The sequence below is a fragment of the Haemorhous mexicanus genome, chromosome 6, assembly GCF_027477595.1.
Source record: "Haemorhous mexicanus isolate bHaeMex1 chromosome 6, bHaeMex1.pri, whole genome shotgun sequence".
Lineage (NCBI taxonomy): Eukaryota > Metazoa > Chordata > Aves > Passeriformes > Fringillidae > Haemorhous > Haemorhous mexicanus.
Genome location: NC_082346.1, coordinates 44,241,633 through 44,263,888, shown reverse-complemented (window position 1 = coordinate 44,263,888; position 22,256 = coordinate 44,241,633). Strand labels below are relative to the sequence as shown.

At 39.8% G+C, this 22,256-nt stretch overlaps 2 protein-coding genes across 2 annotated transcripts; one reads left to right on the top strand and one right to left on the bottom strand.

The window, feature by feature from the left end:
• The first annotated feature begins 259 nt into the window (after positions 1 to 259).
• SNW1 (SNW domain containing 1) lies at positions 260 to 18,337 on the top strand. Its single transcript, XM_059850070.1, has 14 exons — positions 260 to 366; positions 1,209 to 1,362; positions 3,776 to 3,937; positions 9,555 to 9,650; positions 9,740 to 9,846; positions 10,633 to 10,737; positions 10,837 to 10,906; positions 11,694 to 11,759; positions 13,016 to 13,132; positions 13,487 to 13,628; positions 15,289 to 15,385; positions 16,204 to 16,321; positions 17,330 to 17,493; positions 17,570 to 18,337. Exons 1-14 carry the CDS (start codon positions 284 to 286, stop codon positions 17,772 to 17,774), a joined length of 1,686 nt encoding a protein of 561 aa, XP_059706053.1. The 5' UTR covers positions 260 to 283; the 3' UTR covers positions 17,775 to 18,337.
• Positions 18,269 to 22,250, bottom strand: SLIRP (SRA stem-loop interacting RNA binding protein). The gene is made up of 4 exons (XM_059850079.1): positions 22,118 to 22,250; positions 21,919 to 21,977; positions 20,165 to 20,272; positions 18,269 to 18,394 (listed from the first exon to the last, which is right to left on the bottom strand). Exons 1-4 carry the CDS (start codon positions 22,209 to 22,211, stop codon positions 18,335 to 18,337), a joined length of 321 nt encoding a protein of 106 aa, XP_059706062.1. The 5' UTR covers positions 22,212 to 22,250; the 3' UTR covers positions 18,269 to 18,334.
• Positions 22,251 to 22,256: the final 6 nt, after the last annotated feature.

Sequence of the window (22,256 nt, the reverse complement as noted above, 5' to 3'; positions counted from 1 at the left end):
TTTCTAAGCAGCAGGTATCAGAATAAATTTTATTATGATCCACTTGTTCTATATTTTCTGCTTTTTTCTTGGACATATTCAGCTGGATGAACTGTAAAGTTACTGAACTTGTTGGAGACTGTGTGAATAGCGCAGGGGAGCGGAATAGGATGGCTGAAGAAATAATCTGGGATTTATAAAACTATATCTCCCAGGATGCCTTGCGGCCTACCGCGTGCGCCGCCGCGCCCCCGAGTGACCGCATGGAGACTACAACTCCCAGGGCACGCTGTGGGCACTGCGCATGTGCAGGTCTCGCCGCCTTCCCCCTCCTCGGCGGCCCGCTGCCGAGCGGACGGTGTACGCGGTCAAGATGGCGCTCACCAGGTGGGTCGGGCGGGCCCACCCGGGCCGTGGGGGCCATGCGACACTCCCGGCCGGCCCGGGGATTCCCCGCCGCGCTGGGGGGCTTCGCCGACGGGAGCCGCCGCGGCTAGGGAGTACGCTGAGGGGCCGCGGCCTCTCCTGGGCAGTAGGCCCGGCGGCCGGGCCGCGGCCGCAGAGAGTGCGGCGAGGGCCGGTGGGGCCTGGGGGAGCCCTGGCGGGAGCGGATGTTTGGCCCTTGGTCAGGGCTCTGCTTCTTTCGCGTGTTCACTGCGGGTGGAAGGAGCTCCTCCGCCTCGGTTGGGTCCGTGGGGTTTTGTAGAGGTTTCCTCACCGTCAGAGAGGGCGAGCGGTCTTTGTTATGAGTTACAGTGTCTCTCTCAGGGCATGGGAATACAGTTCCGGTGCCTGCCCCGGAATCCCGAGTTCCTCTGGATACTGTCTTAGTAAATGCACAAAAGGGCTGTGTAGACAAGAAGAGATGAAAAGGGGGAAGTGAAGAAATTGGGGTTCGACTTGCCCTTGGCAGGGAGGTGTCAGGCGTTGAGAGGGGAAATCGTTGTCAGATCTGTCTGTGGGTGTTTGCCTTGAGAGGAAGAAAGAGCGAATCATTGGGACTACAGACGTAGGAACATAATATTTATCTCTTATTCATGGTAGTGTAATAATACCGGTAATATGTGACATTCCTGTTGGAAAACGGGCATTGTTGGAAAACGAGTGATTGTTGAGAAATATTAACTTAGCAAGAAGTTGACTCAAACATAGTTGAGTGTCCGTGAGTGAAGTTACCAGAATGAACTTTTTATTTCATTCTCTTTTGGTTGCTCTCCATGGGTGTCCAGTTTTTTGCCAGCTCCAACCCAGCTATCCCAAGATCAGCTAGAACTAGAAGAAAGAGCAAGAGCTCAGAGATCCAGGCAGGCTGCTCTGGTCTCGTCCAGAAGGGAACCTCCCCCATACGGTTACCGGAAAGGATGGATACCACGCGTGCTAGAGGTAAATATTTAAATTGATACTGTAGTAATGTGTCTGCTAAAGGGGTAAAAAAAGTTCTGGAGTAGAAATAAACTCTGATCACCTTGAATGTTGCTGAGAATTGTGCAGAGCCTTACAATGTACATCACCCAGACTGCTTGATATGTTCTTGTGTTGGGAGAGGTTCTAATTTACCAGATTCCTTAAAATATTTGATGGCAAACAGGAGGGTCTATGTCTACTTCTGTTCAGAGATTGTTGTGTTGTAATGTGGAAGTACGTCTGTGGTCCTTTGGGTTTACAGTCTATGAACACAAGGGTCCCCTGGGAAAGACATCCATATTGTTCCTCTCTTAGTGTTAAATGCCCATTCTGGATTATAGCTGAAATAAGTGAGTGTGTGTGTATCAAAGAAGAGAACATTCATGTGTTCTGTTCAAAAAGATAGCTGCTGTTGGGGGACAAAATTATTATAGCTGGAAGGAAACTTAAAAATTAGTCAAATATTTGTTGTTTGAGTATGTTACTGGCTAAAGGGTTTTGGACTGTGTTATGTGTTTTAACCCTTGCCAGTTTAATGTAATTTAAACTGGAACTGCTAAAGGTAGAAAGAAATTACAGATATATACAGAAAAGAAAATACAGAAAATATCAGATGTGATCTGATAACAAAACTGTTTAAGTACAGTCTCTTACTGTGAGCCAGAAAAACATTGCAGTTTGAAGTGATCCTTGACAATGACTTCTGAGACCTCTTCTGCTAAGTTACAAGCCAGTGCTCTTGGAACAAGCATGCTGTTGAAGTTTTATTACAGTAGTTCATGTATGATCCTACATTGCTTCCAAATACCATAATTTCATCAGCTTGTGACAACATTGCCCTCATTTATGTTTGAGTGCCATTTTTGTAAATCCAACACTGTTCTGTGGTGATCCATGTACTTCAAATAGTAGTTCTAGTGGTTCACTGAAAGGAAGCATTCTTATGTGGGTTCAACATTTAGTCATATGCTGCATATGTATGATGTCAAAAATTATACTTTCATTATACCCAGTGTAAGTTTCCCTTCCTACGCTGTTGAGTATTAAAGTTATTGTTTTACTGCTTATTCTTTCCTAATGTTAATAAAGAAATTTTTAAGAAGCCAGGTGATGAAGGTTTGTGAAGACTTTCCAGCACCACTTCACCACAATTTAATACACATCCCAAAGAGCCTGTTAAGGGCTCCTTTCTGCTTCATAAACAGGTGCAAATTGCAGTAAATGCTTTCAAAGCATAACCTTTGTCCAGTGACCCTGGACTGCCATTGCTGGAAAACATAAAACCTGTTCTTAATACATTAAGAGTTTAAAAAAAAAAAAATTGAAGAATGACTGAATTTGGTTCTGGCTAATATTTTAACAACTAATTGTTGAATGTGGGACATGCAGTGGAAAATTTCAGATAATGGAAACTGTGTTTTAAGAAGCATTTGCAGATGGGATAAGCACCCTGTTCTTGTTTGGAAGTGTTCTGCTTGGTCATTTCCAGTCTCAGTCCACTCTGTCACAGTGGTGGTACCTACCTGGTCACATGGTGAGCACAGAGGGAAATTGATCTGCTCCAGACACCCATTCTTATTTTTTCATCTGTTTTGTTACTAGATTCCACGTTAGCCTTGCCACTGCAATAGAGAAAGGGATTGATGCCCATGCTGCTTTAAGCGAATGCTTCCTCCAAGGTGTTGCATTTGAAACTGTAGCCTGAAGTTTTTTTATGAATGATACCACTGCATCTTCTGTGTACTGAGCCAGGGTGATCTACTTTAAGAAGTCTTTTGGTTATCTGTTTATTAAATGCTTTTACACCAAGACATTGTAGGAGAGAGGAATAAACTGTAAGAATATTGGGCTGTTGGGTGCTGGCCCAATTTTCAGTGTGTTTACACATCAAAGTAAGGGAATGTTTGACACATGTGGCATCCTAAAGCTATGAGCTACAGGCTTTGAAAAGAATGGAATGGTTTCTTTATCTTCTTCATTACAGTATGAAAAGCAACAAATAGCCAGTAGAAGTCTTAATAAAAATGCTGCTCTTGTAATTTTCATATCCACAGTTGCTTTATTTCAGATGGTCAGTTTTTGAAGTTCTGATTAATAACTGACATGAAAATTAAATACTTAATTTTGTATTGTCTGTAGCATAGTATTGCCTGCACATTCTAGTCAGTAATATCTGTTCCTACTTTGTGCAGGGAATAATTACTGCAAGATATCTCTCCATTTCAGTGTCTTTTAATAACTGTGAGTTCTCTCATTAATTGCTTTCTTACCAGTGAAAGAATAATGTTACTGGAACATTCTTACCAAGTTAGTTGTTGAAATCAATCTCCTTTTCCATTCTGTTTTGCATTTTTTTGTCTTTTGGACATTCACTACTGTTTGTTTTCTGTAGGATTTTGGAGATGGGGGTGCTTTCCCAGAAATTCACGTGGCACAATATCCATTGGATATGGGCCGAAAGAAGAAAATGTCCAATGCTTTGGCTGTTCAGGTGGATGCAGAAGGAAAAATAAAATACGATGCAATCGCTCGACAAGGACAGTCAAAGGACAAGGTAATATTTCTTCCAATATGTCAGCTGGCATATGTGCTTGGAAAAGTTGTATGTACACATTGCATATCCTTGAACTCATTGATCTGGCATTAGCCACATGGATTGTGTCCTCTTTTCTTATTTAAGAATTAAAATAGTGTCAGACAGAAATTGTGATCTTCTCTGTAATGTAATTAAATGATAAGGCAAAAATGGGGAAAATCTCTACACAGAACTTACTTGATGGCTTAGCAGTTATCATTTTCCAGTGAAGGCAAGAAAGTGAAAGCAGTTCTGCAGCCTCATTTTAGCATGTGGAGAGAGGGGGCAAAAAATGGACAGAAGACACAGGTCAGCCTTTAGAATGTTGCACCTTGTGTCTTACTGATCCAACAGTTGACACTTGTGGTTGTTTTCAGTGGTTTTGGTCTCTGTTTTTGCTATTGTTATTTAAGTGCAGCAGAAAGTATAACCACTGGCAATACTATGAAAGTTTTGTGCTGAGTTCAGAGATAGCAAGATTCTTACGGAGTTTTTAGGGGAAACTTCAACTTCCTGTATCAAGTAGCCTTTCTAAAACCAAGAGATAACACCTGAGGTCCTAAATAATTTTAAGGAGATCACATACTTGGGTCTCCTAAGTCTACTTTAAGGAGTATTTACACCTGCCTTTTCAAGTGTAGCCAAGTGGGCTCCATGGACTTTAATTCTCTAAAGCAGGTGTTGGTGGCTGATGAGTGTGTGGCCAGCTGCTCCTTCCAGCAAGCATCTTCTGTAAAGAAAGTATAAACAGTGTTAACTACAAAGAGTGTTTTAGCTAATAGATATGAATAGTTGTTGTCAAAATAATTTGACTTCTTGGGCTTTAAATTAAGGTATCTTGAAAGCTTATGATTATGTAATATGCCCCATGTCATACGACATTTGAGGAAGGGAGGAAACCAAAATACAAACTTTACCTCTCAATCAAAAAAATAGGATGGGCATTCTAAGCATATCAGGGAAAATACTTTAAACAGATAAATTTATTGCTTTAAATAGATTCTACAGCCAGTAGGATTTTATATTTAATTAATATCTGAGTGTCAAAGTATCACACTTTGCATATCCTCATCCTATGCAGTACCTTTGAAAAAGATGAGTGCAAACTGGACTGCATACCATCATGTGGAAGAAAGTAGTTAAACTAAAAAGAAAAAAAAAAAGCAGTGGCAATATTTTTTTTAAGGGGACTTATCTTGAAGTTCCATCCATCAGACTTTATCTAATGTCTGGAATTATTTTTCAAGAGGAAGATGTTAAAATATTAATTCTATTAGAATAATTTTTGTACTAAATATTTGATACTTCATGCTAAATAGAAAGGCCACTTTGTCAAAAGTATACAAAATAATTTCAAGCAGATAATTAGACAAGAAATAATCGTATCAATTTTGGGGGAGCTGTGAACCAAATAATAAGAAAAAAATTAGTGTAGTTAAACCCTCATTTTTACAACTTGTCAAATACATCTTTACTTATTTGTCAGATTATCTTTTATTTGTATGTAATAGAACTGTTCAGATTGGAATCTTAGTATGTTTGAAAAATAATTAGATATGACAGCAGGCTTGAGGCAAAAAACCCCATAATCTTTCACTGGGTCTCTTGGTTTAAAGTTAGGAAAATGCTTCTTAACAGGTAGAGTTAAATTTAAGCTGTTAATGTTTGTCATATTTGATTGATGAAGATCTGTACTTTCATTAACTTTCCATATGTTGTCTATAATGAAGGCAGTAATATTCTTCCTCATTCACCAAGATGTAAGAGATGTGAGACTTTTCTAAAACTAGGCTCTGTAGAACTGTAGATCTGGGTTTCCTAAATCCTGAGCTCTGCCTTCTGTGTCAGGTTGATCTTGATTGCGTCCAGCTGGATGTAAAAGCTGAGAGTAAAGATTAAGTATTGTGAGTCAAAGGGGAGTAAAACTGAGGGAAGATTACAGATTCATAGAATGGTTTGGGTTGGGACACCCTCTGCCAGACCAGATTGGTCAGAGCCTCATTCCATTCATTCTGGCCTTGAACACATCCAGGGTTGGGCTATCCATAGCTTCTCTGGGCAGCCTGTTCCAGTGCTTCACCACCCTCACTGTAAAGAATTTCTTCCTAATCCTGATCTAAACCTGCCTTCCTTCAGTTTAAAGCACTTCCCCCTTGTCCTGTCACTACATGCCCTTATAAGAAATCCTTCTCCAGCTTGTAGGTTCCTTTAGGTACTGGAAGGCTGCTGTAAGGTCTCTCTGGAGCCTTCTCTTCTCCAGGCTGAGACACCACTAACTCTCTCAGCCCATCTTTGTAGAAGAGGTGCTACAACCCTGTTTTCAACTTAGTGGCCTTATCTGGACTCATTCCAACAGGTCAAGGTTGTCTTTGTGTTTGGGGCCTCAGAGCTGGATGCATCACACCAGCTCAGGTCTCACCAGAGCAAAGTAGAGGGGCAGAATCACCTCCCTCAATCTGCTGGCCACACTGCTTTTGATGTAGCTCAGTATAAAATTGACTATCTGTGCTGCAACAGCTATTTGAAACAATTTCACTGGAAACAGCAGAACTGCTATTGCTTGGTTTGTTTTGCTTTGCAGGAGAAAGTATTCCCAGATATGTCATAGGGAGTGGTTCTTCAGTGATCTGTGTTGAGTTGAATGATACAGAATATTTTCTCTTAAGAGCTTCTGATAGTACCGTGTCAGTAGCATTAGATGCAGAAGTTTCATTTTCCGTAGAGCTGCAGCCATCATTCACTATTTCTTCAATCTTAATACTTAGAGCTAAGTGAAGCAGATGCTTAGCAGCCTGCCAGAAATGAGTTTATGAACCTTTTCTAGGAGCTACTTGTTTGGTCTGAGTTAGGAAGCAAATTTTTTTCTTGCTACAGCTTATGGATTTTTTGAAGTTGAATTTAGTATTCTGCCTTCTTGTAGAGGCAGCAGTTCCATCACCCAGCCCCTATCTCAAGATGACTTGTCAGCAGTTTCTGCTGTTGCACTGGTTCATCTCCCTTGCATCTGTTCCCTTATGTATTTTAAAAATAGTAGCTTCAGAGTATTTTCCTTGAAAAATACTGACATCAATGTGATAGTCTGACAAGCTTCCTGTTTGGGGTTGGCAGAAAGTCTGCTAGACATGAAATGCTGGATAACGTTGACAGGCCTGGATGCGTGACCTTATGGATCTGCGGATGGAGTTCCATCTGGTTGTCAAGATGAAGGATTTTTTGCCTTGTTGTGTGGTTAGTTCTTGTGCTGCTGTAAATTCTTTCAATACATTCTCTACTTACATTACTAAAAACTAGGCTAAAATAATGCATCAGTAGCGATATATTTTGATGAGACTGCTGCTGTCCCTTTATTAGGAAAATAAGAACATGTAATTGCATCCGGTGTTTTTATAAAGATAGAAGAAAGAGTGACATCAAGGAATGGAACTGTTAGGTCCCTTACTTTTTACAGCAAGAATAACTTTATATGCTGGAGTTTGATTTCTTCTTCATGGCCTAAGGCTGTGGCTTATTTGTTAAAGGAGAAAAAAAACCAATGATGAAGCTTCTTTACAGGTTTTATTCCCAGGATTGTTGATTCAATCAAAACATTTACAAGAGTAGTTCCATTGTTGAAGGAAGTCCTGTTGCAGGTATGGGACAGGTCAAGAATCTTTACTCAAATAATCAAAAGTGTTACTTACTCGCAACTTATTTGCCTTTGTGGCAGAGCTTGGTTTGAGAGTTTGCTACCAGTTTGTTTTCTGGTGTGTGTAACAGGCTTACAACCAGGTAATCTTAATGACTTCTTAAATTTTATGTACTTCATACGGAGAAACCTTTCTTTGACCAGGAGGGCATTCATGCTGCATTGCTTGATGTAAATTCTTGATTTACATTTAAGACTGATGAGCACTGTACAGGGCTGGCTGTATAGAGATATATAGAACAAAATACATTGAGGATTTCTGTGTAGCAAATTAAGAAATTTCTATCAAGACACTTGCATGTATCAAGTGCCTTGTGAGACTCTGAATGTGATTGATGTCTAAACCCTGCCATGTGGCACAGTGTCTTAGCCAGTTAGGTAATACTATTCTCTTTCTGACTGTAGTAGCATGCAGATTTCTAATTGCTGCCTGTTAAGGCTGTTCCAGCCAGGGAATCATGTAATTGTAGCAAAACTTGAGGTTTTTCTTTCTGCCTAGAAGGAGATTCTGGTTTTCAGTAGCAGAGTGATTGCTCAGGCTTATGTTTCCTTTCAAATTTAGTAGATTGAAAAATGGTAGTGGATGGGCACAGTACAATATCAAACAATCCCAGTCTCTTCTTTAGCTTAGATGAATGAAATATCTCAACATTACTCATAAAACAAGATAAATGTCTAGAAAAACAATAAAAATAAATGTAAATTCATTATTTGCCTCTTTTAATCACTTCAGAAAAAGACTACAAATAAAACATGCAAGTGTATCAAGTTTTTGATGGCAACAGAAATATTTGTATTTTCAGGATAGTTTATTCTGTTATATATTTCTTCCATAATAAAGCTTCTTGCCATTTCCATACAATACTTCAGAGTTTAAATAGTTCATATAGATCATTTGTACCTCAGTGTCAAGTAGTTTTTAGATCTCTCTTGGAACACCACAAGGAGTAGCTTTTTTATTTCCTTTTTTTGTCTTTTGGGATGCTCTAAAGCTCCTTCAGCATACTTTGTTTTTCATATTCTTCTTCGCAAGACACTTGGACTTGTAAGTTAATTACCTTAGCGGAACATTTCTCTTCAAATGTCCTTCATTCAGGATCTGAGAAGCTAGAATACTACTGACACTAATTCAAATGATTAAATTTTAGGAGTGAAGGCTGAGAAGTAGAAAATGGCTCTTTTGTGGTTAATTAATGCTGAGGCCAAAGGTTAATTTTGTAGTTGGACATGTACTATATAATGAACTTGAAATAATAGTTCCTGACTTTTTAACCCTTTGAACTAAAACTTCCTATTTTATTGGATACATGTGAAGCATTAATGTAATTCGATGCATTTTTCCCTGAAGCCATCTAATAGTGTTCTTTCCCTGTGTTTAAAATTGGGACTTAGAGCTGCAAGGAGCTAGCTGCAGGTTGTGTGAAAACTCAAGTACTTATATAAGGAAAAGTGTCAAGGTTTCTCAAGTATTTATTTTGTCAAGAAACCAGTAAACATAGTGAATTGAAAAAAAACACAGATTGTGAAAAATACTTCTATGAAATTCTTGAGTAATCCTTGAAAACAGAAGTAAAAACGTGTGGGATTTTATCAGTTTGGAGTCCTTAATAAAGGAAAATACTAGGAATGGGAAGCAGAAAACTGCTGTCTAATGCCAGTTCTGAGAGCAACTTATATAATTATATTTATCAGATTGCTTTGTTTCTTCAATTACTCCATCTGTAAAATGGGGTCCAGAGTATATATGTAAACTGATCTTCTAATTGAACAATATGTAATCATAATGTATTTATAGCTGTATATTCATTTTAATTAGTACCCAGAGTATAGTCTAAGCCTGAAACATTTCCTTTGATATATGAACATTTATTCCTGTGTTCACCAGCACTAGTAGAATCTAATGTCTTCCAGGTCATTTACAGCAAGTACACAGATCTTGTGCCAAAAGAGGTCATGAATGTGGATGATCCTGAACTGCAGAGACCAGATGAGGAGGCAATTAGAGAGGTATTGTATGCACTGATGTGCCTAGTTAGCAGTGGTATGCTTGATGTCTTACAATGGGATAAGATGTACACTGTGGATTTTTTCTTCAGATAACAGAGAAGACAAGAGCAGCCTTGGAGAAATCAGTCTCCCAGAAAGTTGCAGCAGCCATGCCAGTTCGAGCTGCTGACAAACTAGCTCCTGCACAGTACATTCGGTATGTAGTGCTGGTGTTTCTGTAAAAGGGTGTGATACATGAAATGGATTAAAATGGCATATTTGTTGAATTTCTGAGAACAGAAATTCCTTTTGAATTCTATTCCTCTGTAAGGAATATGAAACTGGCTTCTGTATTTTGAATTAACCCACTAATGATCACCTACTTTGAAGTGTGTAGAAATATGTCTTTAACATGTCATGAGTTATGGCACTTTGGAGGTATTAGTGTTTTAGCAAAAAACCACAGATTTGCCAGGGATCACTATTAATGATGCTGCCCTGAAAGCAAAGTATTTACTGCAAGTTTCAAGCCACAAGAAGACATGTAATAAAGTTCTTCCTTCACAGAAAATGAGTAGTTGGAAACAATTGGAATTATGAGGAGGCTGGGCAGGGTTACACTTGGCTTGAAGTTAATTCTGAAAAAAGGTATGTGAAGAGGTTCTTAATGAACAGTAAGAAAACACCAGGGCTTCACAGACATAGGTAGGGAGTATTGTGACAAGCTCTGTGTACTGTACTTGTTTTTCTTCTGTTTCAAGCTCTAGGTTGAGACAGGAGAATATAGCCCTGAAGAGAAGTTACATTCTATCTGGTGTAACTGAGTCTGCACTCAGTGCTTTATCATTTGTGCAGTTACCTGCTGCTGACATTCATAGTTGGGTAGTCTTAAACTGTTGTGGATAAAATGAAACCACAGCTAGAGCAGTGAACTGAGTAAAAATGGAGGTGGGAAAGAAATACCCAGCTGTGTGCAGAGAACTGAGCACTGTGTTTTGTTCAGGTACACACCATCTCAGCAAGGAGTTGCATTCAACTCTGGAGCAAAACAGAGAGTTATTCGGATGGTGGAAATGCAGAAGGACCCTATGGAGCCTCCAAGATTCAAGTAAGTACTCATGGCTTGCTCAGGGCAAATAGAAGATTCTGAAGTGTATTTCTGTGCAACATGCTGACTGTAATTGTAATTGTTTTCTTAATTGCTCAGAATTAACAAGAAGATTCCACGAGGACCACCATCTCCTCCAGCACCTGTAATGCACTCTCCAAGTAGAAAGGTATGAAATGCCATAGCTGTTCTCAGTTTTGAATGCTAAGATGGTTCCACAAATTCTTCTTCAATCTAGTTCATTTCTGTGTACCTTCTCATTACTGATCTTCTGATGTGAAGTGATAAACTTGGTGCCCAGTGCAGTCTTTTCATTTGTTTTTTTCTTTTTTTAATTTGGACGGTTCTGAAAGTAGCTGTCTTTTCATTTATCTTGTCAAAGGTTGAGTAGATATCTCATGTATTTTATGCAGGGATGCATTGCTGAATTTGTTCATGGCATGAATGAGCTGACCAAGGCTTTAGCCTGGGTACTCTTATGTTGCTTTTAGACAACACTGTTTATACTAATCCTTAATAACACTCACTTGTGTCATTAAGGATTAGCTCCTTCTGAGAGATGAGTGTAGTGGTGGTTCATCAGTTTGGTACAACTTGAATAGCTGCTAAATGTGTGGATGTTAACAAACTGGCTGTGAGTTACAGCCCGGGTGATGAAAGCTTAAGAGGATGCTGAAGAGCTGTCAGGACTTTATTCAGTGCTGGCAAAGATACAGTGCAAAAATAAATCCCATGGCAGAGGGTTTGGAACCAGCTGATCTCTAAGGTCCATTCCAATCAAACCATTCTTGATTCTGTAATCTTACTGCTGCTAAGAAGAGCTGGGGTTTTGTTGTGGAGTCCTGAACTTTCTATTCTAACTTACTTCAATAGTTTCATAGCTGCCTTTGAGGAAGAAAACAGTATTTCCTTTTGCTATAAATCTGAAGATGACTTTGCTTATTCTCTTAAATCAGATGACTGTGAAAGAGCAGCAAGAGTGGAAAATTCCTCCATGCATTTCAAACTGGAAAAATGCAAAGGTAATTAAGTTGTCATAAATTTATTTTTCTAATGCTGCACCCTGGTGGGAAACTTAAGTGAATGATTTAAGCTTGAATAATACTGATGTCAAGCATCTAAAGTTAGGTAAACCAGCTGCTTCCATCATGGAGAGCACATGATGATACAGTTCATTTTTCTTCAGTTTGGCATATAAAGGTTGTCCAATTGAGAGTATAGAACTGAGGGTGAATATATTACTTCTTGCCAGAGATCATAAATTTTGAGAGGAAAAATTTATCTTAGTTAAAATCCCCATGATAGTGCAGTCCAAAGTCAAAATCTCTCAAGGTTACAAAGTAAAGCCATCCAAACTGAAAAACAGCAGACTATGAGAGACCCAAGCATGTTTCTTTTTAATACTGCAGTCGATATTTCTGGAAAGTTTTCCTTGTTGGATTCTTTCATTAATTAATTTTTATCACTGGTCAGCTAGGTTTTGTTCCTTTTTTGAGTAGGTATGTCCTGTGCCTTTGATTTTTATCAGTTACTAAGTTTATGTTCCTAGAGAGGGGAGAATTTATTTGCTGGAGTAACTAGTCTGATCGTTCTGAAATGTACTAAACTGTTGTCCTGAGACAGCCTCTTCAAATGGAGGAAGGAAAAGCTATATGTTTGGATGTCCCTTTTTTCCCTACTCCAACACAGCTGTCTAACTGGGACTGATGCTAATTAGGAGATGAAATTTTAGGTTACAGATGCTAAAACCAAAGCAAAAATTTTGTAGAGCTCACAAAAAAAAAAATTTCATCTATAAATAATTTTGAGTTTCAGCTTTGGAAAACAAAATTGGCATTTAGTGTGTCTTAGTTTTGCTGGGTGCCTTGTCACTTTCTCATTTTGAATCAGCTAATCTCTTAACAGGTATGAAAACAGTTTAGGTAAAAATTTTTAAGCAAAAAATTGTAAAACATCTTAGAGACTGGAGAAGTTATTATCTGTAGTTCTTAACACAAAGCAAAAAGTGAACCTTATCACTTCAAAACTGTCTTTTGTCCTAACATGAACCTTGAAGGGAAGCTGTGATTTGGATTTGGTGGGTGGGTGGAATTGGAGTGAAGCTTGGTATTACCTGGCAAGAATTTGAAGAACATATGAAAAGGAGATCCATTGAGGCATAATAATGATGGGCTGTGAATTTTGTATATGTTTTTGTTTCCTTACACAACGAATATAATAATGCTTGTTATTACAAATACTGTTTCTGTGATTAACTGCCTCTCTGTTCCCACTGTAGGGTTACACCATTCCATTAGATAAGCGTCTGGCTGCAGATGGCAGAGGATTGCAGACTGTTCATATTAATGAAAACTTTGCCAAACTTGCTGAGGCACTCTATATTGCTGACAGAAAGGTCAGGTAGTTCTTCACACTGTTTTGTTCCGTATAGTTTTACCATCTTTGTATGTTCATTTCCTTCAGAAAATCAGCTGTGAATAGGCTATAGCTTTTTGATTTGTCCTGCTTCTTTGCTAACCTAAGACATAAGGCCTTATCCCCCCTATCTCTGAATCATGGGCTCAGTGTGGGTTCAGTTATTGGAAGTCATGTGTCTTGTCTCTTAGCTCTAACTGCTGTAGCTGATGGGCTTTAAGCTTCCTAATTTTGGCTTCATTTGTGTCCTGTTTACTGGCTAACTCCGTGACAGATCTGCTTGTGTCCCAGATGCTATGCTTTCTGTATATTTAACCATGTCTTTTTTGTGCAGGCTCGGGAGGCAGTAGAGATGCGTGCCCAGGTGGAGAGGAAGATGGCTCAGAAAGAAAAGGAGAAACATGAGGAAAAGCTCCGAGAAATGGCTCAGAAAGCCAGGGAGAGAAGAGCGGGGATCAAAACCCATGTTGAAAAAGGTACATTTCTCTGTCATTAAGATACTATGGCTTTTTTAATACTCATAAGTGTGGGTTTGGAGTAATAATCTGAGAACTTAAAATATCTGAATACCAGCTGAAATTTCTAAGTATGACATCAGTTCATGTCTTTATTGGTTAATTCACTGGCTAGTTTGATGGGATGCAGGTTTGAACCTCGCATCAATATATTGGTGTATACAGGTTTAGGACCCTGAGAATTTTGAAGTTAATAATGCATCAGTACAATTGATGGTTTTCATGGACAGTTCTAAACTAATTTTTTAAGCTTATTGCAGATGAAGGGCAGATTTGTCTAGAAGAACTAAACCATCTTCAAGTTACCAAAGGTGATAAATGCAACATTCTGGCTCTTGCACTGTTGTAACTGATCTTGCAGAGCTGCAATTTTGTTGGCCAGTAGGCCCCAAAAAACGCTGCTGCCAGCCTAACTAAATTGTCTCCATTGTGCTGTCTTCTATTCTGATGGAAATTACACTACAAAGATCAAGATTATGAACTTAAAAAGTAGTTACAATCTCTTCAGAAGATGGGGGGATATGGTCATACAATGCCAAATCCTGCTGCTGGGAAGCACTAACCTCTTACCAAAAGGCTGGGGGCTGGCCAGCTGGAGAGCCACTCTGTTGGAAAGGACCTAGGAGTTGTAGTGGACAATATGCTGAATATGCTATGGGCATACAAAGCTGCATCTGCAGGAGTGTAACCAGTAGTCAAGGGAAGTAATAATTTCCTTTTATTGGTGACCTGTTAGATATCATCTGGAGTACTTTGTGCAGTTATGGGCCTCCAGGTACAAGAAAGACATTGATAAATGGGAGTCAGTTCAGTGAAGGGGCATCAGAATGGTCATGGAACTCGAGTAACTGCCTGTTCAGGAGATGCTGAGAGAATAAGGCTTGTTCTGCTAGGAGATGATGTGCCATTGGGGCCCGATAATGGGAAGGTTACCCAGAAGATCATATCACAGTGATCCCTAAATGATTGTCAGAGCGCTTCACCAAGTTGCACGGTGGAAGAATGAGACAGTGGTCAAGAGTTGAAGCAGGAGGTTTCAGCTATGTGTCAGGAGAAAGATTTTCACCATGAGGACAAACAGCAGTGGGACAGATTGCCTAGGAAATCTGTCAGTCTCTATCCTTGCAGGTTTTCCTCGCCTGAGTGGGAAAAAGCCCTGACCAACCTGGTTTGAATTCAGGATTGATAGCAGGTTTTGAATTAGACTCCCTTCCAACCTGAGTGATTTTTCTGATATTGCATCACATAATGTTCTTCAAAACACTTAAATCCCTGCATGTTTCAATGATACTTTTATTCTTAGAATTATGATAGAATGATCTGTAAATGTTTTAGGATATTAATTCCTAGACAGACAGTTATTCTAAGTTGTTGAAAGATGGAAGAACATAGTTGTTAGGATGTGTGCTTTGACTTACCAAGAACAGTCATTTGCTTGGGGCATAAGAAAGCTGTGATGTTCATGTGTTCAGTTTATTTAAAGTGTAACATTTTAAATAGTGCCAAGGGTCACTACTCTTCTGTAAAATAATACTGAATTGAATTACTGTGCCAATGTCTGTGGTATAATTAATTCAAACTTCAAATATTTGTCTATAATGAGTTATCTTTTCTTGTTCAGAGGATGGAGAAGCTAGAGAAAGAGATGAAATCAGACACGACAGGCGCAAAGAGAGGCAGCATGACAGAAATCTTTCCCGGGCAGCCCCTGATAAAAGGTGAGTCACCAAAAAAAAGCTGGTTTATTCCTGTACTGGCACTGACTTCCCCACTAGGGAACCTGGGGGCTTCTGGGCTTTCCTTTTTTTTGATTTAAGTGCCTGAGTTGTATCTTGTGGAGATAGTCACTGGTATGAAGCACAGTTTGTTCATTGTATGAAAAGGCATTACTGTGTTAAAATACTGTAGTACTTTCTTCAAAATGTAGTATTTTCCACATGAATGGGAAAGAGGAGTGTGCTGTGTTGATTTTGAGTGGATTTTTCTTCAGTGTTTTATGTTCAGGTTTAATTAACATGTTGACAGCAAAGATTGAAACCTGAATCTTCTAATTTTGGTGAAACCAGAGTTATCAATAGTGGCTTTGTTTCTTGAAGCTGTTCATTTTAAGTAAGCTTGGATTTATGAAGGTGGGCTGTAGTATCTTATTAGCTGAAGCCACTGAGATTTCTGAGTGCAAATGGTTTCTGGATGCTTAAAATCTCTAGTATGTTGAAATTGGATTGCTCGGCCTTTCCAGGATATAACTACACTAATTCTTGCAAAAAATAAATATGACATTTTAGACCAAGTCAGCTTGATGTGAATTGCAGATAGTGGAAAGCAAATTTAAATGTCATGCCCAGCTGAACATAACTTTTCCAAATGCTTCCTTTGCCAGGAGACAAATTTTAAATGTTACCTAATAAGGAAGAACAACAGTCAAAATCTGACTCCTGAGGCAAATCGTTAGCGGGGAATACAGATTGGGTTGCAATTGAGTGTGTCAACAAGTATGGTTTACTGACCTCATAAAACTTTCAAATTTTTAATTCAGGTCAAAGCTGCAAAGAAATGAGAACAGAGATATCAGTGAAGTTATTGCCCTGGGGGTACCAAACCCCAGGCCATCCAATGAAATCCAATATGACCAGAGGCTGTTCAACCAGAGCAAGGTAAAATACCTTTTCACAGCTGTGTAGCTTTCTATGAGAACATGCTCATCATTCCTTTGTGGGTACAGACAGAATACTTAAGAGAGGCTGTTCTCATGGTTGGTGTGGATAAATTCAGAAAAAAATTCTTTACGTAAGTGTTTAGGAAGCTATTGATTTCCTTTATCCAGAGCCTGTGCAAAAAAAAAAAATATTTTAAGTGTATAGCTGCATTAAAGTGTTTTGGTTATGATTTTTCTCACTGGGGAATGGGGAGAAAAACTATTTTGCCTTCAAGCTGCAGTGACCTCATTTTCTTCTCTTGTACAAATGTACTGACTGAATAGGAAATTGCTTTTAGAGAGAAGCAAGTAAATACTTTCTATTCCCATTACTGCTTGTGTTAATACTTCTAAAGATACAAAGAGTTAACAGCAACATTTATTTTCCCTGAATTTTATACTATTCAGAGATGACAAAATAGATTGGGCTTCAGCAAATCCCTCAATAGACCTGCAGTTTGTCAATCACTCTTCTTCATGTCTCCAGTGAAAGACTTGCAGGCAAGAAGGGAAAGCTGATGAACCAAAAATGAACAAGCAGATACTTATACTTTCAGAGTTTATATAAGCCTCTGTGTGATTTGGATCAGTCAGCTTAAATCATGTTTTCCAGAAATTCTGAATAATACACATTTCTGTATGGTCGTACTTAGCTATTACAGACAGCTGTACTTGCAGGGCAGACTGAAATGATCCATTATTCTCAAATGCGGATGGCCTGTAATCCTTCCTGTTGCTATCTGGAAGAGTAGGACTGAGGCTTGTAATGTGATGTTCTCTGGACTTAATCCCAGCACCAAACCCACTCATATCCTCATAAAGTGCTTGGACTCATTTGAAATCAGTTGTAAATCACACTATGTCATCTTCGTGTAACTGTGTAATATCATCAATGTGTTTTGTTGATAAAATAAGTTAGCTGACATTTTGCCTTGATTAACTTGTGCTGTTTTGCTGTTCTTCACAGGGTATGGATAGTGGCTTTGCTGGAGGGGAGGATGAAATTTATAATGTTTATGACCAGCCTTGGAGGAGCGGCAAGGATATGGCCCAAAACATCTACAGGCCAAGTAAAAATCTGGATAAGGACATGTATGGTGATGATCTAGAGGCTCGAATAAAGACCAACAGGTAAGGAAATAAATTTAAGAAATACTCTTAATTAGGACTTTGACAGTAGTCAGCTGAGTATCATCTTCTCCTGCAGGTTTGTTCCTGACAAAGAGTTTTCAAACTCAGATCGTAACACCAGAGGCAGGGGCAGAGATGGACCAGTTCAATTTGAGGAGGATCCATTTGGTTTGGACAAGTTTCTGGAGGAAGCTAAGCAACACGGTGGTTCTAAACGGCCATCAGACAGCAGCCGCCCTAAGGAACATGAGCATGAGAGCAAGAAGAGGAGGAAGGACTGAATGCCTCTGCTCCTTGAGAGGTAGGGAAATGGACTGCAAGCTTGGACTTCATGCAAAAAGGTTTTTAATACTGGGTGTACAGGAGGATGGCATTGTATCACAGCAGTATCACAACTCTGGCCGTGTGGATACATACACACACTAACTCTTCTACATGGGACAGCTACCTGAAGAGAAAGAAGACATGGAGACCACTTTGAAACATTTCATAAGGGAATCAATTATTCTTTAGCCAGTTCTGACTTTGCTGATTCCCCATTGCCCAGCACCTCAGGGTAAGAATGTAGCCCCCTTCCTACAGCTTTAGTTCTTGTAGATAGCTGAAGCTTTGACTTGATCTGTTAAGAGCTTTCCTGCTGTATATAATGACGATCTTATGCTGTAAGAGATGCTGGGGTGTTAATAATTCAGTGTTTTAGTGTGGCTATACAGTTTATTTGAACAAGGGAGGGGAAACAGCTGGATTCTCTTTTAAAACAAGTACTCACTCATAGTTTCTCAGTAATCTTTCTTTATTTTAATTTCTTTACATTTAGTGAAATAAAGCCTCCTTCCGCCACTCACTCAGTTTGACTCTTTCTTTGACTGCGTCTTCTACGGATCTGCTGTTTGAGAGTGAGCTGAAAACAATGAAAATTATTGAAATTAGCAAGGCAAGACAGTTTGTTATTTTTCATTTCTGATCACCCAGAACATTGATACAGAAAGCAGAAGATACATTTATAACAGATTCAGTTTCATAAGCCCCAGGCCTGACATGCAAGTTGAATATATATCCACAGCAATTGCTAGTTGTACCAGCAAAATGCATCTTAAAAGCTCATGCTTTCAACTGGAATTAATAAAAAGTAACTGTCTAAACCTAGCCTAGAAAAACTGGGAAAAGTGCTCATGTAATCTAGAGAAGCCTGCATTTTTTAAGAAATGAAAATAACTACTGCTTGCCTTCTGCTTTTTATTTCATTATAAAGAAGCCTCTTAGGATGCACCTCTTGTGAGTATAGTCTTTGAAACCTAGGCAGTTAAGTGCACGTGGCTATCCTTACAGCTTCAAGAACAAAAAGCAGCAAAAATTTCCACTAATTGCCACTAAATACTATGTTATTTCTAGCACCGAATATGATAACTGCATACAGATAATATCCTAGTTCAGCACAATTTATGAGGGACCAATCTACTGCCAATCTAATCACAGTTTCAGGAGTCTTAATTTCTGTTCCCATTTTTGTACCAGTTGGAACTCGCAGGTTGGTTCTTCTTGGGAATAGGTACCAAAGTAACCACAACCAGTGATGACTTAGGCAGTAATATAAACCATGGCAAGTGAAATACTTTACCACAATCAAAATACTGCATCACTGAAGTCTATCATCAATTCCTTTTACTATCTCCTAGCATTTAAAGTCTCAAAATAAGAAATTCGTTGTCAGAAGGATATTGAAGAATTCTTATTAATTAATCAAAGGCTTGAACTGATTAGAGGATACAGCAGCCTGCCTGTTGCTCATGGTTTCACTCTCTACTATGCCGTCTGAGTAGTTTTATCAGCTGAAGCATATGTAGGTCTGTAAGAAAATCCCCTATTTAGGGAACATACCAGATGCGAGTTTCTAATTATTTTGATATGAGAGCTAATAAAATGGCTTTGGGCAGCCATTGACTCACTGTTCTTTATTCCTTATCTGTCAATACCACTGCACAGTAAATGTTGACAAAGTGGTGAGATGGCTTTGCTGTGTTTCTATGCTGGAGTAGAGATGGAGGATACAGTTGTCTGGCTCTAGCCAACCAGACAAGGACAGACACTTTTGTATGTGTAGGAGACCATTATACTGTCTCAATGACATACATTAATGCACTGAGATTGCCAAGGTGTTTTATTTTTTGCTTTACTAACATTTAAAATGTTAAAGATGGAGAGAACAAGATCCTACACTAAAGCAATTTTAGAGTTATCCTAAACTAAAGCTGCTTGCTTTCATGAACACATGAAAGCAAACAGGTGATTTCTCTTGTATGAAATGACAGCTGAAGAAAACATAACTTTCACTGAAATTTGAAGCTTAGCATTACTTTCTTTATCATGTTCCCCCTGCCACTCAACATCCAGATCAGATGTTGGAACCCACCTGCAGAAACCTGCATTACAAACTAGTTGCACAGCACGTCCCAACCAGTATTATTGCATTGACATTACTTTAGCATAGCAGGAGTTTTTAGTCTCTTGAGTGTGATCTCTCTGGTATCTCTATGATCTTGACCCCTAACAACTCAAGAGGAGGGAATAAACAGAAGTGGTAACAATTTAAAAAACGTTAAAAGCATACTGAGTGACAAAATTCTTAACCACACTTTGGAAGAATATGGTAATAAAGGAATTAGCACATTACCTTGGAACCTTCAAGAATGTGGGGGTCCTTCTGTAACACATTCTGAACTTCTTCTGGAGTTGAGAATTTAATCCAGCAGTAACGTCTGTGAAAGCCTGTATCTCTGTTCTAATTACCAGTTAAAAAAAACCAAAATGCAATTACTACAGGAAATAGTCACATAGGCTGTTAAAAACTTTCTACAGATATTAAAGATTCAGAAATTATCAGAGGAATTGGCACATTTGGTGTTTCAGGAGCCTTTTTCACACTAAGACATTGGGTGTCAGTGACAGTGTAGGGGTCTAGCAAAGGCTGTTCTACATCCCTTTCAATTTGAATCTAGCAATAATAACAAAAAATCATGATCATAAGATATAGTTGAAGCCTGGAATAATGTATAGACAGTAGTTTCAAACTGCAGTATTTATCTACTAATAAGCCAGTCAAAACAGAACTGACATTTAAATGGCCACAGTACTTGAACAACATTCATCAACATAAAGCAGAGTGCCATTCAGAATGATAAGCATTAACTGCACTGAGAAGAAAAACATTATTTTCAAAAATAATTTGCTGGTCAGAAAAGACACTTGTCAATAAACTGGTGATAATGAGGAAAAGCCAGGTGTATCCAAGTGCCTTCTGTCCCTACTCTGATCTCACTCAGAGCTCACAACAGCTCAGCCACTCTCATCACCAGGCATAACTGGCAACACTTCCAAACCACCTACAAGGTACTGCCTGGTTTCGGTACCACAGTGATGTCTCAGTTAGGGTGTCCTACACTGGTGATTTTTGTACCTCTGGATTTATAGCAGTTACAAAACTCCTCAAGTATTCACTGAATCTGAATGTACGCACATGCATCACTTGAACCAGTGATGGAGGTGGGTTTATAGTAAGCTACCAGACTGCAACAAAACAATGCAGTCTGACCTGGGCTTGAGGAAAAACGTGACAGGCAGGCACCTAAGCTTCAAGTGTTCAAAACAACCAGCCTGTTTCAAACTTTTTCCATTGCCAAACTAATCCTCAACAGAGAGTGAACCCACCAGCTCACTAACCGAAGTTCACTACACACTGAGCTCAATTTAACAGGATTACTTCAAGTGAAGAAACAAGCAGACAGAACCTTTACACTTGGAGCAATGGCCTGCAATTTACCTGCAAATGAACACTTTTTTTGACTGTTTATCTTTAAAAAAGTGCACTAGAGACTACATTCTCTGATCTATACACTCAGAAGATAAACAGCCTAAACGACAGAGGCATTGGCAGCACCCTGCAGAGGTTATGGGTTTTGTGTTAGCCCTGCACTGGATGGGGTCTTAATCCACAGCAGGAAAAGACGGTAGGTTCATACCCACATCTTTAGTTTATGGCCAGTGAGACCAGGCACACAAAAACTTTATTCTCTGTCAGAACAATGTCAACACGATGAGAGAGAAGCTCAAAGCACTTAGATTAATTATTCAGAAATGGCAGCATCAACAGGATGCTGAAGGATGTACTTAGTAAAGCTCTTTGGAAACCACTAAACTTCAATAAGGCCGAGCGCTGGCAGACAAGTAGTGGCGCTACTGACAGAAGGAGCTAAGGGTAGACAGAGAGCGCTGAAAACCTCAATAGAGTTCAAGATGAGGGGTCCAGACTGCAGCTCCAAGGAAGCAGGGAAGCTGCTTCGGGGCAAGGCCTCAGCCGCAGGAGCAGCCGGTGGTTCTTCCCCGCTTCCCCCATACGAAGTGCGGCCCGGAGGACGCGCGGGTACTCACGAAAGGCAGCTGGCACCTCTGCACCGACCCGAACTGGGAGAAGTACTCCTTCAGCTCCTCTGTGGGAAAACGCAGCAGGTTACCAGGGCCCGGCGCCTCCGCGGCCCGACCCCGGCCTGGGCCGGCACACGCGGCGAGGCCTCCCAACCCCGCCAGCCCCAGCAGTGGCGAGGGATGGGAGGGGGGGGTGCAGACTCACTGCTCGACACTGTCCAGGGAATCTCAGCCACAAAGATGTCGAAGAGTCGCCGGGAGCGGCGCCCCACCGCCCTCACCGCACTGGCCGCCGCCATGTCGGGACTGCGGTGAGAGGGAGGGAGGAACGGAGAGAGGGAGGG